General features: G+C 41.2%; 1 protein-coding gene across 4 annotated transcripts in view; it reads right to left on the reverse strand.

Moving 5' to 3' along the window:
- Positions 1-9,255, reverse strand: part of SRGAP1 (SLIT-ROBO Rho GTPase activating protein 1) — a 290,112-nt gene extending 280,857 nt beyond the window's left edge. For all 4 annotated transcript variants that reach the window (XM_031940927.1, XM_031940925.1, XM_031940926.1 and 1 more), the window contains exon 1: positions 8,439-9,255. In XM_031940927.1, coding sequence (XP_031796787.1) covers positions 8,439-8,505 — 67 coding nt within the window. In that variant the 5' untranslated portion in view covers positions 8,506-9,255. The remainder of the gene's footprint in view (positions 1-8,438) is intronic.
- Positions 9,256-14,093: the final 4,838 nt, after the last annotated feature.

Below are 14,093 nucleotides of genomic sequence, written 5' to 3' on the forward strand. Positions count from 1 at the left end.
TATACATAAATAAATCTCCTTTTGGACATGTAAGTCTTATGCATGGAATTAGTTTTTTCCTCCTCTGAAGGATAGGATGAAAGGAAAAAGAGAAGGATAAGGTGGAGAGGAAGGGGAGAAGGGGAGAAGAAATAGGTTAAAAGTAAATACGGAGTTGGTAATTATAATTATGAATGGGAAATAATCCTATAAAATGGAAGTAGGCAGGAAAATAAGTTAAAACCCAGAATCTTACAAAAAACTGGAGAAAATTTACAGCAAATTCCTCTGATAAAGGCCTCATTTCGAGAGAGAGAAAGACAGAGAAAGAAAGAGAGAGAATAGAATCAAGTCATTCCTCAGTTGATAAATGGTCAAATGATATAAACAGGAAATTTTAGACAAAGAAAACAAAGCTATCTATAATATTAAAAAAATGGCCTAAATACTACTGATTAAAAAATGCAAAATAAAACGACTCTAACATACCACCTCATGACCCATCCAGATTGGCTAAGATGATAAAAAAGGAAAATGACAAATGTTGGAGGTGATGTAGAAAAAACTGGGACACTAACGCACTTGAGTTGTAAACTGAGCCAATCATTCTGGAAGAACAATTTGGAACTTTGCCCAAAGGAATAAAACTGCACACCCTTTGACCCAGTAATTTCATTAACTAGGTCTGTATTCCAGAGAGAGCTCCAAAAAGGAAAAGAATCTATATGTATAAAAATATTTCTAGCAACTCTTTTATTGTGGCAAAGAACTAGAAACTAAAGGCATGCCCATCAATTGGAGAATGGCTGAATAAGCTGTGGTATACAATTGTGATGGAATATTATTGTAGTATAAGAAATGACAAAGGATGCTTTCAGGAAAAAATAAAAAAAACTTTGAAAGACTTGCATGAATCAATACAAAATGAAGTAAAGCAAAACCAAGGGAACACTGTACACAGTAACAGCAATGATGTATGATGATCAGCTGTGAATGAGCTAGGTATTCTCAGCAAGATAAATGATCCAAGATGCTGAAAAATGTTACCCACCTGCAGAAAAATAACTGAAAGAATATGAATGAAGATACTTTTTAAAAACATACTTTTAGGTGCAGCTAGGTGGCACAGTGAACTGAATACCAGCCCTGAAGTCAGGGGAGCCTGAATTCAAATCTGGTTTCAGACACCTAACACTTCCTGTGTGACCCTGAGCAAGTCACTTAACCCCAGCTGCCTCAGGGAGACTTTTTAAAACCCCTTCATTTTTCTTTCTTTCTTTCTTTCTTTTTTAATGTTTTATTTTCTTGCACAACATGACTTATAGGGAAATGTTTTGCATGGCTGCACATGTATGACCTGTATAAAATTGCTTGCTTTCTCAATGAGAGGGGAGAGAAGGAAAGCAGAGAGAGAATTTGGAACTCAAAATTTTAAAAATGTCAAAAACTGTTTTTACATTTAATGGGGGGGGGGGGGGGGGGGGGGAGGAGTAAAACTTTTTTTTAAAGTTTTGTCCCTACCCAGGGTAGACACAAGTTGTTACAGCATCTTTCTTTAGAGAAGGCTTTGTTGTCAAATGAATTGAAATGGGTAGAAAAAAAAACTAATCAAGTCTAGTTTTTTTTTAAATTTCCTGAATTCAAAAAGCACTTATTTCAACTGCTGTCATAAGGAGCCCTAATTTAATTCCTAAGCTGGACGCAACCAAGTGCTTTTGCCTCGAAATGTTAATGGGATGGAGGTAGAAGAGAGAAATCTCCATCTCTTCTGAACACAGCTAGGAGTCAAGAGTCAGAAACACACAAGTTTGATTGTAACAAGATTGGCATCCTCACTTTCCAATTCTCTGTCCCAAGTCAGAGAGCTGAGGAAAGCTAGATTCAAAAACTTAATTGTCAAGGGAATTTCCTGACCCTTATAAATGCAAATGACCCAATTAAGGCCTTATTTCCTAGTTAGGAAGTATTGTAGATAGAGCACTCTCATTTCACTGGGTTTAAATCTGACCTCAGGTAGACACTAGCTGTGTGACTCTAGCAAACTCACCTAACCCTATTTGCCTCAGTTCCTCATCTTGTAACATCAAACAGAGAAGGAAATGGCAAATCACTCCATTATCTTTGCCAAGAAAACCCTAAAAGGGGTCATGAAGAGTTACACACAACAACAAATCTTTAGGACAGACAGATAACTTAAAGTCTCTCATTAAGTTCTCATTTTCTTTGTAACCTTTTCATTAGATTTCTAGAGGGATTAAATTAACCCTCGAGTACACCCCCCCCCCCCCATATCTCTTGATTTTTGCTCGTTTTGGTTTGGACTGGTTATTTTATTGGCTTAAAAAACTCCCAATAATGCCCTTTCTTACTAATGTAAGTCACTAACTTCCAATTGTTAAAAAGTTACTAATGATATCTTTATTTCCATATCAAATGTCTTTTCCTCAAGTTTTCATCCTGGATCTCCCTGTAGCATTTGGCAGTCTTGACCACCCTGTCCTCCTGCATATTCTCTTCTGTCAGGGTTTTCATGACACCTTGTTCTCCCTAAATTCTTTCACCTGGCCTCTCGACTTTTATAATCAGCTTTACTAGCTCTTTTTCTTGAAGGTGCCCCTAAATCTAGATGTGCTCCAGAGAACTCTCTAGCGTCTTTGTCTCTTTTCTCTCTTCATTCCCAAAGTCCACTCATGAGTAGGCCATGGATTTAACTCTCATTTCTCTGCAGGTAATCCTTGGATCTATATATATCCAGGCAGTCTCCAATATGCCTGGCCACATCAAACTCTCTAGTAGAAGTTTCAAATCAGATGGCACAAAAACAGCTCAATTTCAATATCCAAAAGGAATAATTCATTATCTTTACCCCTAAGTTTATCCCTCTTTCAGATTTTTCTATTGTTGTTTATGTCACCTTCAGCCAGTTTTTGGAAATTTCAATTTCTCCTTTCTCTCCCTCCCTCATTCAAACAGTTGCTAATGCCTAACCTTTTCATTTTCTTGACATCTCTCAGAAATTTCCCTTAGCCATTCCCCTAAGTAAGCCCTCATCATCTATTTTAAAATTTTTGTTTTATTTTTAAATTGTGGAATAAAACAAGCATTTCCATAACAGTATAACAAAAAAAGGAGATTGCACATGAAACTGCAAATCTGCTATGCACAAATTCCTTTCAAATATACTACAAAATTATCATATACATTTCTTCCCCCCCTTTTCCCCCCTTCCACCTCCCCCCCATCCTAAGATCATTAGACACAAATAGGGTATATATCTGTAAAATCATTTTACACATAGTTTTATTTATCAGTTCTTTTTCTGGTGCAGGGACCATCTTAATATATCTTTTATAGTTAATTTGGGCATTTATAATAGACAAAATAACTCATTCAAAGTTATTCTTAAAACAATATTGCTGTTACTATATACAATGTTCTTAGTTCTGCCGATTTTGCTCTTCATTATTTCAGGCAAATCTTTCTATTTTTTTTTTAATCACCGAGTTTGTCATTTCTTATAGCACAGTAGTATTTTATCATAATGATATACCACAACTTGTTCAAAGATTCCCCAATTGATGGGTATTCCTGCAATTTCCAGTTCTTTGCCACTACAAAGAGTTGTTATAAATATTTTAGAACACATAAGTTCTTTCCCTTTCCCCATTAATCATCTAGTCTCTCCTTACCCTAGTAAATCTACATACAGATACCAAAGATTCCCTTAAGCACAGGTCAGGCCAACTCACTACCTTTTTCAATTATTTCTTGTGGTTCCTTATTTTTCCCTGAAAAAAAAATATAAACTCTTGTTTCCAAAGCCTTTCACAAACTGGCTACAACTTTTGCAGCCTATTCCCAAACTTTCTTGCATAACAAATTGACCTTCTAACTATTTTGTCTTTCATGACACATAATTTCCCATCTCTGTACCTTTGCAATTATTAAGAATCAGGTACTACAGAAAGCAAGATACATATGAAATGGCCTCAAGTATTACCTTCACTTTACAGATGACAAAACTGAGTTTCAGATATAGGAAGAAACTCTTATAGAACACAATGCCAAGAAGTTGACAAGATACAATGGAACAAGTTCTGAATTTGGGAGTCAGAGGACCCAATTCATATGGCAGCTATTCTTCCCTAACCCTAACTCTGTATGACTTTGGAAAAGTCATTAAAATCTGCTGGGTCTGTTTCTTCATCTATAAATGGAGAAGGATGGACTACATGACTTCTCAGGTGTATTTCTTAACTCTAACATTCTATGATTCCATGACTGTCAGCCTACCTCCAGAAAATAGCATTCTATTGTTTTTTGTCTCACTTGTTTTTTTCTGGTGCATGGTGGGTAAAAAATTACATATTAGCTACATATTAGTGACACAGTAGCTTTAATTTCTATATGAAAACCTGTGGCATAATCTGGGGCCATATCAAAATGAACTGGCATGTCTTCATGCTCCATCTGTTTCTAAAATGTACTATTTGTATTTCAGGCCACAGAATGGTTCAAAAACAACAGATTTTTCTTGGCAGTTCCTGTGCATAATGCATAGAGATGAGTATAGAGCTACTCCTGGAAAAGTAGTGGGAAAAAAATAACTATCAGTTAGTTCATAGCAACTACGAACTAGCTAGTGGAAGCCATTCACAACAAACACAACCCCTATGCCATGAAGTCAGCAGCATGAAGGATCTATCCAAATGTGCCACTTGCATTGTTGGGTTACCATATCTAAATTCTGCTTGGAGATACTACAAATATCACATGGATAACTGAAGTTCAGAGATAAACCTCAAATCTTGGGTCAGCCATTAGTTTCAATTCCTCTCCTTCCAAGCAACTTTTAACTGAATTGTTAACAAGTAGCACAATCAACTAATTGACTTTTCATCAATCTTTCCAGCCAAAACTGCTTCCTTCTGGCCCATACCCAGGCGTCCCTTTATTTGGGACAAACATACAGTTTCTGTAAGGTTAAAATGAAAATGCTTTATTTGGGACACTGGAGGCAGGGAAGAAAAGCTAGCAATATTCAATTCAAATCAAGAAGCATTTCTATTAAGTGCCTACTATATGCCAGACACTGAAGAGATAAAAAACAAAAACTCCCTATTAATTTACACAAGTGGGAAAGAGGAGAAAGCATGTAAACAACCCCAAAAACCCCTCCAATACATAATATAAAGCAATTTCTATAGGGGAGGGCACTAGAAACTAGAAAGTACAGGATATATTTCCTAGAAGAAGGGATACTTGAAGGAAATCTTGAAGAAAGGCAGGGATTCTAGAGGGTAGAAGTAAGGAAGAAATGTATCTCACCATGTCACCATTGAGACAAAAGTGAATGGAATACTGCATATGGGAACAGCCTTTATGCCAATTTGTATGGGGTATAAGGTGTGTGGAGGACAGTAATGTGCAATTAGCCCAGAGAGTTAGACTGGAATTAGGCTGTAAAGAGCTTTAATAAGCAAAACAGAGATTTTTTTTTTTTTTTCCTAGAGCCATAGGAGGCCCCTGAATCTTTCTGGCCAAGGTAATAGCATAATGAGAGTCATGATCTAGGAATATTGGTTTGGCAGTTGTGTGGCAGTTGGATCATAAAATAGAAAAACTAGAGTTAAGGAGAGTAATTAGAAAGATATCACAATAGTTTAACCATGGATTGATGAGATCCTGAATTAGGATGGAGGTTTTGTGAGCATAGAAATGAAAGCTACTGTGGAGGTAGAAGGTTCAAGACTTATCAACCAGTTAAGATATGAGAACTGAAAGTGGGGAAAAGTCAAGGATGACTCCAGGGAGGAAGGTACTCTTCAGAGCAACCAAACATGGAAAGAGATGAGAAGTGGGAAGTAAAAATAATGAGTTCTGTTCAGGCATGTTGAGTTTGAGATGCCCAACAGGCAGGTAGTAACATAGGACTGAAGTTCAGGAGAAAGAAAGGATCAGAAATAACAATCTGAGAGTCATTTGTACATAGAGGTGAAAGCTGAATGCATGGAAGTCAATGAAATTGCTCAGAGAGCAGGATAAAGGGAAGAGATGAACTCTGAGACCCAATTACACATAGGGAGTAGAAGCAGCAATACAGATAGTCAAGAAAGAAAATCAACCAGGAAAGCGCAGCATCATGAAAGCCTAAGAAAGTTTCTCTATGAGGAGAGTGGTCAACAGTGTTAAATGATGCAAAGAGGTCAAGAAGGATAAAAGTAGAAGAGGGAAAAGATCAAGAGATTTGGCAATTTTAAATAATTACTAAACTTGATGTGGGCAGTTTAAATGGAATGTTAACCCTTCTAGTCTAGCTTCATATTAGAATAGTTTCATGTCATCTCCCTGATTAAAAGTACAACCCTGAGGCATTGGGGCATAAGATTAGCAAACTCAGGACAGAGAAAAGTCTGGAACACAGAAGCCGGCCAAAACGGGATGGAATCCTTGCCCAACTAATAGTAATTTTGAAAGTATTAGCAGGGAAATTTTGTCTGTTGAAGATAACTTCCTCCACTCCACAATTCTGCCTGCATGAAACATAGGTTCAGAATAACGACAAGCACTAAAAACGAATGCATTCAATGCTTTAATATGTGAAAAATATATATTTGTCTTGTTTTGATATTTTTGAAACCAAGTAGGCAAAAAATGGCCATGAAATGATGGTTTCAATTATCTAGATAAGAGGTGCCCTCTGAGTCTTTTCAAATAAGATTTTGATTGTAAACAAGTGATCTATGATTCCAAAGTTGAAATAACTAAAATAATACATTCTGATAACTAACATTACAGAAGGCAGACTAGGCCATTTTATGTTTGGAGATGTCTTGAAAGGAGCTAGCCCGTGGAGGGGAAAATGCAGAGAGAAATAGTTAAGAGAAATTATGCAGAGACATGAAAAAGGAATCCCCCCAGAGTTCATTCGCCCATAAGAAAGTTTATTTGGTCTCTATTTTACTAACATTTACAATGATCATAATTTCATATCAGCCAAGTATCTGTTTCCTGCAAACATTTAGGATGAGGGATGTTTAACACCATCACAATCCTGGTTTAGAAGGGAGAGGCGATAAGCTTGAACGATCTACTAAGTCACAATTTCTGATGACCATCCCAAGTTGCCTCCTATTCATATTTCCTCGAATTCCATCAAGAATAATGAGAGTCATGATCTAAGAATATTGGTTTGCCAGTTGTGCGGCAGTTGGATTATAAAATAGAAAAACTAGAGTTAAGGAGAGTAATTAGAAAGATATCACAATAGTTTAACCATGGATTGATGAGATCCTGAATTAGGATGGAGGTTTTGTGAGCATAGAAATGAAAGCTACTGTGGAGGTAGAAGGTTCAAGACTTATAAACCAGTTAAGATATGAGAACTGAAAGTGGGGAAAAGTCAAGGATGACTCCAGGGAGGAAGGTACTCTTCAGAGCAACCAAACATGGAAAGAGATGGAAAGAGAAGAAGACTCCAATTCTTGATGGAATTCGTCTTTTTCAAGACTTGATTAAACAAAAAAAAATTCATGCTTCCTTTGCCTTTGCCCAAGACAAGCAAAAAACTAAATTTCTAATTGGTCCTTTCATTACGATTCTGTGGGAAGGCAGATAAAAGACAGTGAGCTTTATGAACTTTGCACTCTAGCAGCTTTCTCTAGACTCCACCCATTGTCTTGGTTAGGAAAGGTGTCTCATATAGACTACAATAGCTATATAGGAAAGCACACAAATCCATATTTAAATACTTCGATAGCAGCAGCCGCCACCACCACCACTTTTACTGAAATTAAAAATATTTAGAAGAAAAAAAAAATCCCTTTCTAGGTAAATAAGCAGTCACAGAAAAGAAAATTGCTGTCTATATTAGCTGTCACATATAATAAGGTAATACTGAAATATTTGAACTCAAGCAAATGCTTCCCACATACGCTACAACAATATTACTGTACAAGTGTGAAAGATGGCACGGTATCCTGGAACATTTATCAAGGAATCCGTTTCTATTAGTCTCTCCTCAGTCTAATTGTCACGCATTAGGCAAGCTTTTTTTTTTTTTTAAAGGGGTAGTTAACCCTTCATCTTCGGGGGGGGGGGGGGGGAAACGCACCCCTCCTTCACAACGGTGAGCTTTAGAAAGACAAAACCTGGGCAGTCGAGGTAGCCCCCCTGAGCCGGCCTCCCGTCTAAGTTACGAGGCCACGGGAAACGAAGTTAAGCCCATTATCTATTATCCCGGTTTGGCAGGAGCAATCCTCATTCCCAGGTCTCCAGCGGGGCTCCGAACAGCCCGGCACCAGGCGCAGGGTGTAGCGTCTCCAGCTCTCTTTGCGAGGCGGTTGGCAGCGCTGACCCGCTGCAAGTTCGCGATCCAACTCCAGAGAGCCCGGTGACAAAGAGACCCACGGAGGCACACAAAAGGAAAGGTAGCCGCGCCGCTCCCCCGCCCCGCTTACCTTTGACTTGACTTTCATACTCGGCTATGATTTCTTTGTCCTTTTTGAATCTGCTCGGGGTGGACATTATCCGGTCGTTCCGGGGGACGGAGGTTGGAAAACGGGCAAGTTCTGTTCAATGGTCACAAACCACGGTCGTCGCCGAGGCAGTTTCCTGCTCCCGCACGCCGGGGTTCCCGGCAGCGGCGGCGGCGGCGGGAGGTGAGGGGAGGCGCTCGCTCGGAGGGGGCGAGGGAGCTGGAAGCCGACTACTGGGTTAACCCAGGGGCCGGCACCATCTCCGGCCGGACTCAGCTGCCGAGCGCGGTCAGACGCGGAAAGGGGGACCTCCAAGTGTGGCAAACTCCAGCGGGAGGACCTCCGGGGGGCGGGGGGCGGCGGGGGGCGGCTCCCGCCTCCGAAACCCCACCCCGGACCCTGCCCACTTCCTCTACCGCCGCCGGGTCACGCCGGCTCCCTTCACCATTGTTAAGCCCGAGCTCGCACGGAGCCCCCCGGGGGGTTGCAGACCCCCTCCCCGCGGCTGGAGAAGGAGCGCCGCCTGCCACCCGGCCCCTCTCTCCCTCTCCTTCCTCGCAGGCTGGACAGGCGCCGGCTCTCGTACTAAACTAGTCCCGATTGGGTTGGGGGATGCTGCCGCCGCCGCTCCCCCCGCCGCCTCGACGCTTCCCCGCCTCAGAACGCACGGAGGCTCCTGCCGGGGCAGGGGCGAGAGAGGAGGAAGAGGATAAAGGCAGAGTCGCGATCTGGAGAGAGCGCAGAGCTCCTCCGCCGTCCCCGCCGCCGCCGCCTAGTTCTCGGCCCCTTTCCCCCCGCTGCCCCGCCGAGGCCGCGGGTGACACATGTACACGCACGCACAGCAGGGGGAGCCCCGCCTCGGGCTGCTGCAAACTTGCCTGCGTCCTCGCGCGCGCGCGCGGCGCCGGAGAACGAGCCTGCGGGAGATAACACGCCCTGCAGCTGCGCCTCCCCCGCCCCCCGGCCCGCCCGGGCCGGCCTTCGGAGCGCGGCGCAGCAGCGCCCTCCCCGGCCGGCCGAGGAGCAGCAGGCCGGCGCTGCCTCCCAGTCCCCACCCCTCACCTCCAGCACGCGAGGAAGCCCGGGGCTCGCGGGAGGAGATGGATGGCTCCGGGGGCCGCACTCTCGCCGCCTCTCCGTCCTCCGGGGCCGACTTCCCTCGCGGGGAGGCGGCGTTTGCGATGCGGCTGCCCGGTGGCTTGAAGCTAGTGACGTGACTGCGCGAACTCTGGCCCGAGCTCAGAGCGACCCGTCCCGTTAAAGCCAAGCCCGGAGGACGCTTGGGAGTGCCCCAGGCTGCAGAATGGTTCCAGGCTAGAGTCCCTCCCTTGTCCTCTCTCTCAAGGGCCGCAGTCCAAAGTTACCGGCTCTCCTAGTCGGAAAGGAACCCCGAAGGTCATGTGTCTGTGCCGGGACGGACGTCCCCGCCGCGAGGTTCGGGGAACACGCCTGGCGCGTAGTAGGCGCTTTAGAGATGGAAGACCTAAGGATTTCCCGGTCTACACTATTATTTTTTGTTTAATAGCCCTTTATTTACAGGTTATATGTATGGGCAACTTTACAGCGTTAACAAATGCCAAACCTCTTGTTCCAGTTTTTCTTTTTTTTCCCCCCCTCCCATTGGAGGACTGAGTTTTATTTTTTATTTATTTATTTTTTAATTTAATAGCCTTTTATTTATAGGTTATATGTATGGGTAACTTTACAGCATTAACATTTGCCAAATCTCTTGTTACAATTTTTCTTTTTTTTTTCCCTCCCATTGGAGGACTGAGTTTTATTTATTTATTTATTTATTTTTTAATTTAATAGCCTTTTATTTAGAGGTTATATGTATGGGTAACTTTACAGCGTTGACAATTGCCAAAACTCTTGTTCCAATTTTTCTTTTTATTTTTTATTTAACAGCCTTTTATTTACAGGTTACATGCATGGGTAACTTTACAGCGTTAACAATTGCCAAACCTCTTGTTCCAATTTTTCTTTTTTTCCCCCCTCCCATTGGAGGACTGAGTTTTATTTTTTATTTATTTATTTTTTTTTATTTAATAGCCTTTTATTTACAGGTTACTTGCATGGGTAACTTTACAGCGTTAACAATTGCCAAACCTCTTGTTCCAATTTTTCACCGCCCCTACCCCCTCCCCCAGATGGCAGGATGACCAGTAGATTACATTAAAATATAAATTAGATACACAATAAGTATACATGCCCAGTCTACATTATAAGCCATTTCCATCCTTTACCGCTTCTTCTGGCATCTGGGGTTTGGCGGAACAAGGAATGACTTTTTCATGAGACAACCCTTCGCATAATTGAAAACCAGGGTCTCCCCTCTCCTCCTCCCTTTTTTAGCTGAAGCATTACCAGTATATATAAACAAGCCCACAATCGTTTATTCAGCACCTACTATGGGCCAGGTACGATGCTAACTGCTGAGGGAAAAGAAAAGCAAAAACAATCTCTAACCTCAAGAAGTTTACAACTCTGATGAGGGATAGAAAAGGCAAACAACCGCCCAAACAAGGTAGATTGAATAAACTGGCGATAATCTCAGAGGGAAGGCGCCCGTGGGGGAGTGGAGAGATTGGGGTGATGAGATCCCGGGTAGCTAGCTGGGTATTGGCAGAGAAAGAACGAATTACTATACGCATTCGGGTAACCTAGCTAATCCCAGACACAAATTGGGAGGAGCACTGATTGGGTCACATCAGCCTTAAATTCTCAAGTAGGCCTTTTGTTCCAGTGGACTTTTTTTTATTATACTCCCATTGCAGGTGTGGTGAAGGGCAGGGAGCTCTAGAAACCCCGCCTTTGCTTATCCGATCAGAAAGCCAAGTTATGACGTCAGTTTCCCCCCCCCCCCCCCTTATGTTTTCCCTCTAAAAGATCCACTTATATCGTAGCTAACCCTTTTTAGGATGCTAAATTCCTTTTACCATTGGCCCACTGATCAATGGCATACTCATTATTACAGTTTCTCTATGAATTTAGCCTGCTAGTCAATAGCATCCTTCCACCTCATGTCTTCCCTTGTTAATTGTGAGTTGTACTGAGAAATTTGTCTTTCCTCTTGTTAATTGATACAACTCCCTTTCTGTGATGACCTTGTATTTTAAAATCGGCCCGGAGTCAGGAATTCAGGTTAATGGAAAATTTTCAATCTTTATTCTTTGTGGAGGTGAAGGGGGATCCCGATAGCAATGTGAGCAGCTGCGACCACCCCCACCCCCCAGCAGTTTCTTTCTGCCTCTCTCGGCCCCTCTACTTCCACCCACCAAAATCGTTGTTTCCTATACAACACATCAGGGGGGGAGGGGCATTCTTTCTCCAAGCATATATATTAATAGAGTATGGTCCAATTACTATTTAGCCTCATGTGCTTGGGACCTCAGTGCATCAACTCCAGCTTCAGCCCATTACACCTTTCCTTACAGATTTAGCCTTACAGATTTAGACTTACAGATTTAGCCCACTCTTGGCTTAATAAAATCTTTGCTCCTTGATTTGGAGGTCTATGCCTACAAATTCTTTTGGGAGGACTTGAAACATTTTGGGGTCTTACCCCAAATTCTGGTGGGTTTTTATTTTTACAAATACTTGCAAAATAGTTTTTAACATTCACCTTTGCAAATCCTTCTGTTCCAATTTTTTTCCCCTCTCTCCCCTATAATTAAACATGCAATTCTTCTAAACATATATCCATATTTGTCCTGCTGCACAAGAGAAAATCATTCTGGTGACCTTGGACAGGAAGAATCTGACTGTACCTTAACCTCAACAGTAGCAGGGTGTGCAAAGGCCTCTTAAAAAGATAGGATTTAATCTGACTCTTCAAAGAGGCCAGGAGAGAGCATTCTAGGAAAGGGGTGGGGAGAGACAAGCAATGAAAAGGCAAGTTAGACTGTTTTATGTGAAAGAGCAAAAGGACAATGGCTGGATTGGTGCCTCACTGAGCAAGTTAAGAGAAGAAAGAAAAAAACCAAATTGTGAAGGATTGAAAAAAACAAGTAGGAGATTTATTTATTTATTACATGTACAGTATTTTAAAACTTGTCCATATTTGTTATGTTGTGCAAGAAAAATCAGACCAAAAGGGAAGAAGGCATTGTAATTTCTGGACTAACGCTCTGGAGGGTTTCAGGATCAGCCCGAATCCTTGGTCTTAAGTGGAGGAGTGAAGGAGGCAGGAGGGCTTCCACGTGGCTGGTCAAAGATGGAGTCTGGAAGCTGGTATCTTCCTCTTGTGTCTCTGGCTGAGAGCTGTGGCTGAGAGAGTGTTCCCAGTTGTCCTAGCACTTAAATACTTCAGTAAGATTATATCACTATAACACACTGAGCAACACACTAGTGAAACCATTACATCACCATACAAAATACTAAGTATATACTTAACTCTTAAGTACCTTGCTGACCTAGATTTATATACACCTTTTCAGAGTTCCAGCCCTCTATAAAGCATGAGAAAGAAAAAGCAAACAAAAACAGGTGAAATTATTATGCTTCCACTTATATTCAGTCTTCAAACTCTCTCTAGATGTGGATGGCATTTTCCATCCTAAGTCTATTGGAATTGGCTTGGATCAATGCTTTGCTGAGAAGAGCCAAGTCCATCCCATTTGGTATTCATATAATTTTGCTATTGCTGTGTACAATGTTCTGGTTCTTATCACTTCACTCAGCATCATTTCATGTAAGTCTTTCCAGGTTTTTCTGAAATCATCCTGCTCATCATTTTTTATAGAACAAGATTTTTAATTTGATCCTGGTCCTAATAAATCATACCATGTATAGCATGATCTCTAGTTGACTCATCATTCTTATCCTATTGCTCTGGACTCCAATTTATTTGTGTCTTTAAAACATGATTTTGAGAACTAGCCACAATATTCCAGATCAAAACTAAAATTGAGTGGCTGTTGACTCTCTTCTTTTGCACATTGTTGAGTAACACTATGCACGGGTTTTTTGGCTGTTATTTCACACATATTGAATTTGGAATCCACTAAAAAGTCCAGAGCCTCCTCACCAAAAATTATTGTCTAGTCTTATTTAACTTCCCTAACCCACATTTGTGCAGTTTGTGTATTTCTAGCCCATGTATAAATAGGATTTAAACTGTATTGGTTTTCATTGTTTTACCTCGTCAAGATCTTTTAGCATTCTGAATTATTCACTTCATTTATTATTCCTTCAGTTTTGTATCCTCTGCCAATTTTATAAGAAGACCATATAAGTCTTTATCCAAATCATTGATAAATATATCAAAAATCATTAGTACACAAAGGTTCAGCATACCCCTCGAAAATTTCCCTAAAGGTCTATAAGTGGACATCAATTCATTAATAATTACATCTTGCATCTAGTCATTCAACTAATTCTGAATCTATTAAACCATACTATCATTTAGATCATATCTTCCCATCTTATCTGTTAAGATATTAGAATAAACTGTCCAAATACCTTAGTGACACCCAGGTCTAATGATGTGAACTCATGGAAGGAAGTTAATTGTTCTTCAACCATCTGTTTGTTTATCTTGGATTGTATCTAACTCAGGGAAATGACCACTGGTCATTTAATGCAGCACATATGCTGATGGTGCTACTAAGCTGGAAAGACTTAATTTTAGGGCCA

This window comes from Sarcophilus harrisii, chromosome 5, assembly GCF_902635505.1.
Source record: "Sarcophilus harrisii chromosome 5, mSarHar1.11, whole genome shotgun sequence".
In the NCBI taxonomy this organism is placed as follows: Eukaryota; Metazoa; Chordata; class Mammalia; order Dasyuromorphia; family Dasyuridae; genus Sarcophilus; species Sarcophilus harrisii.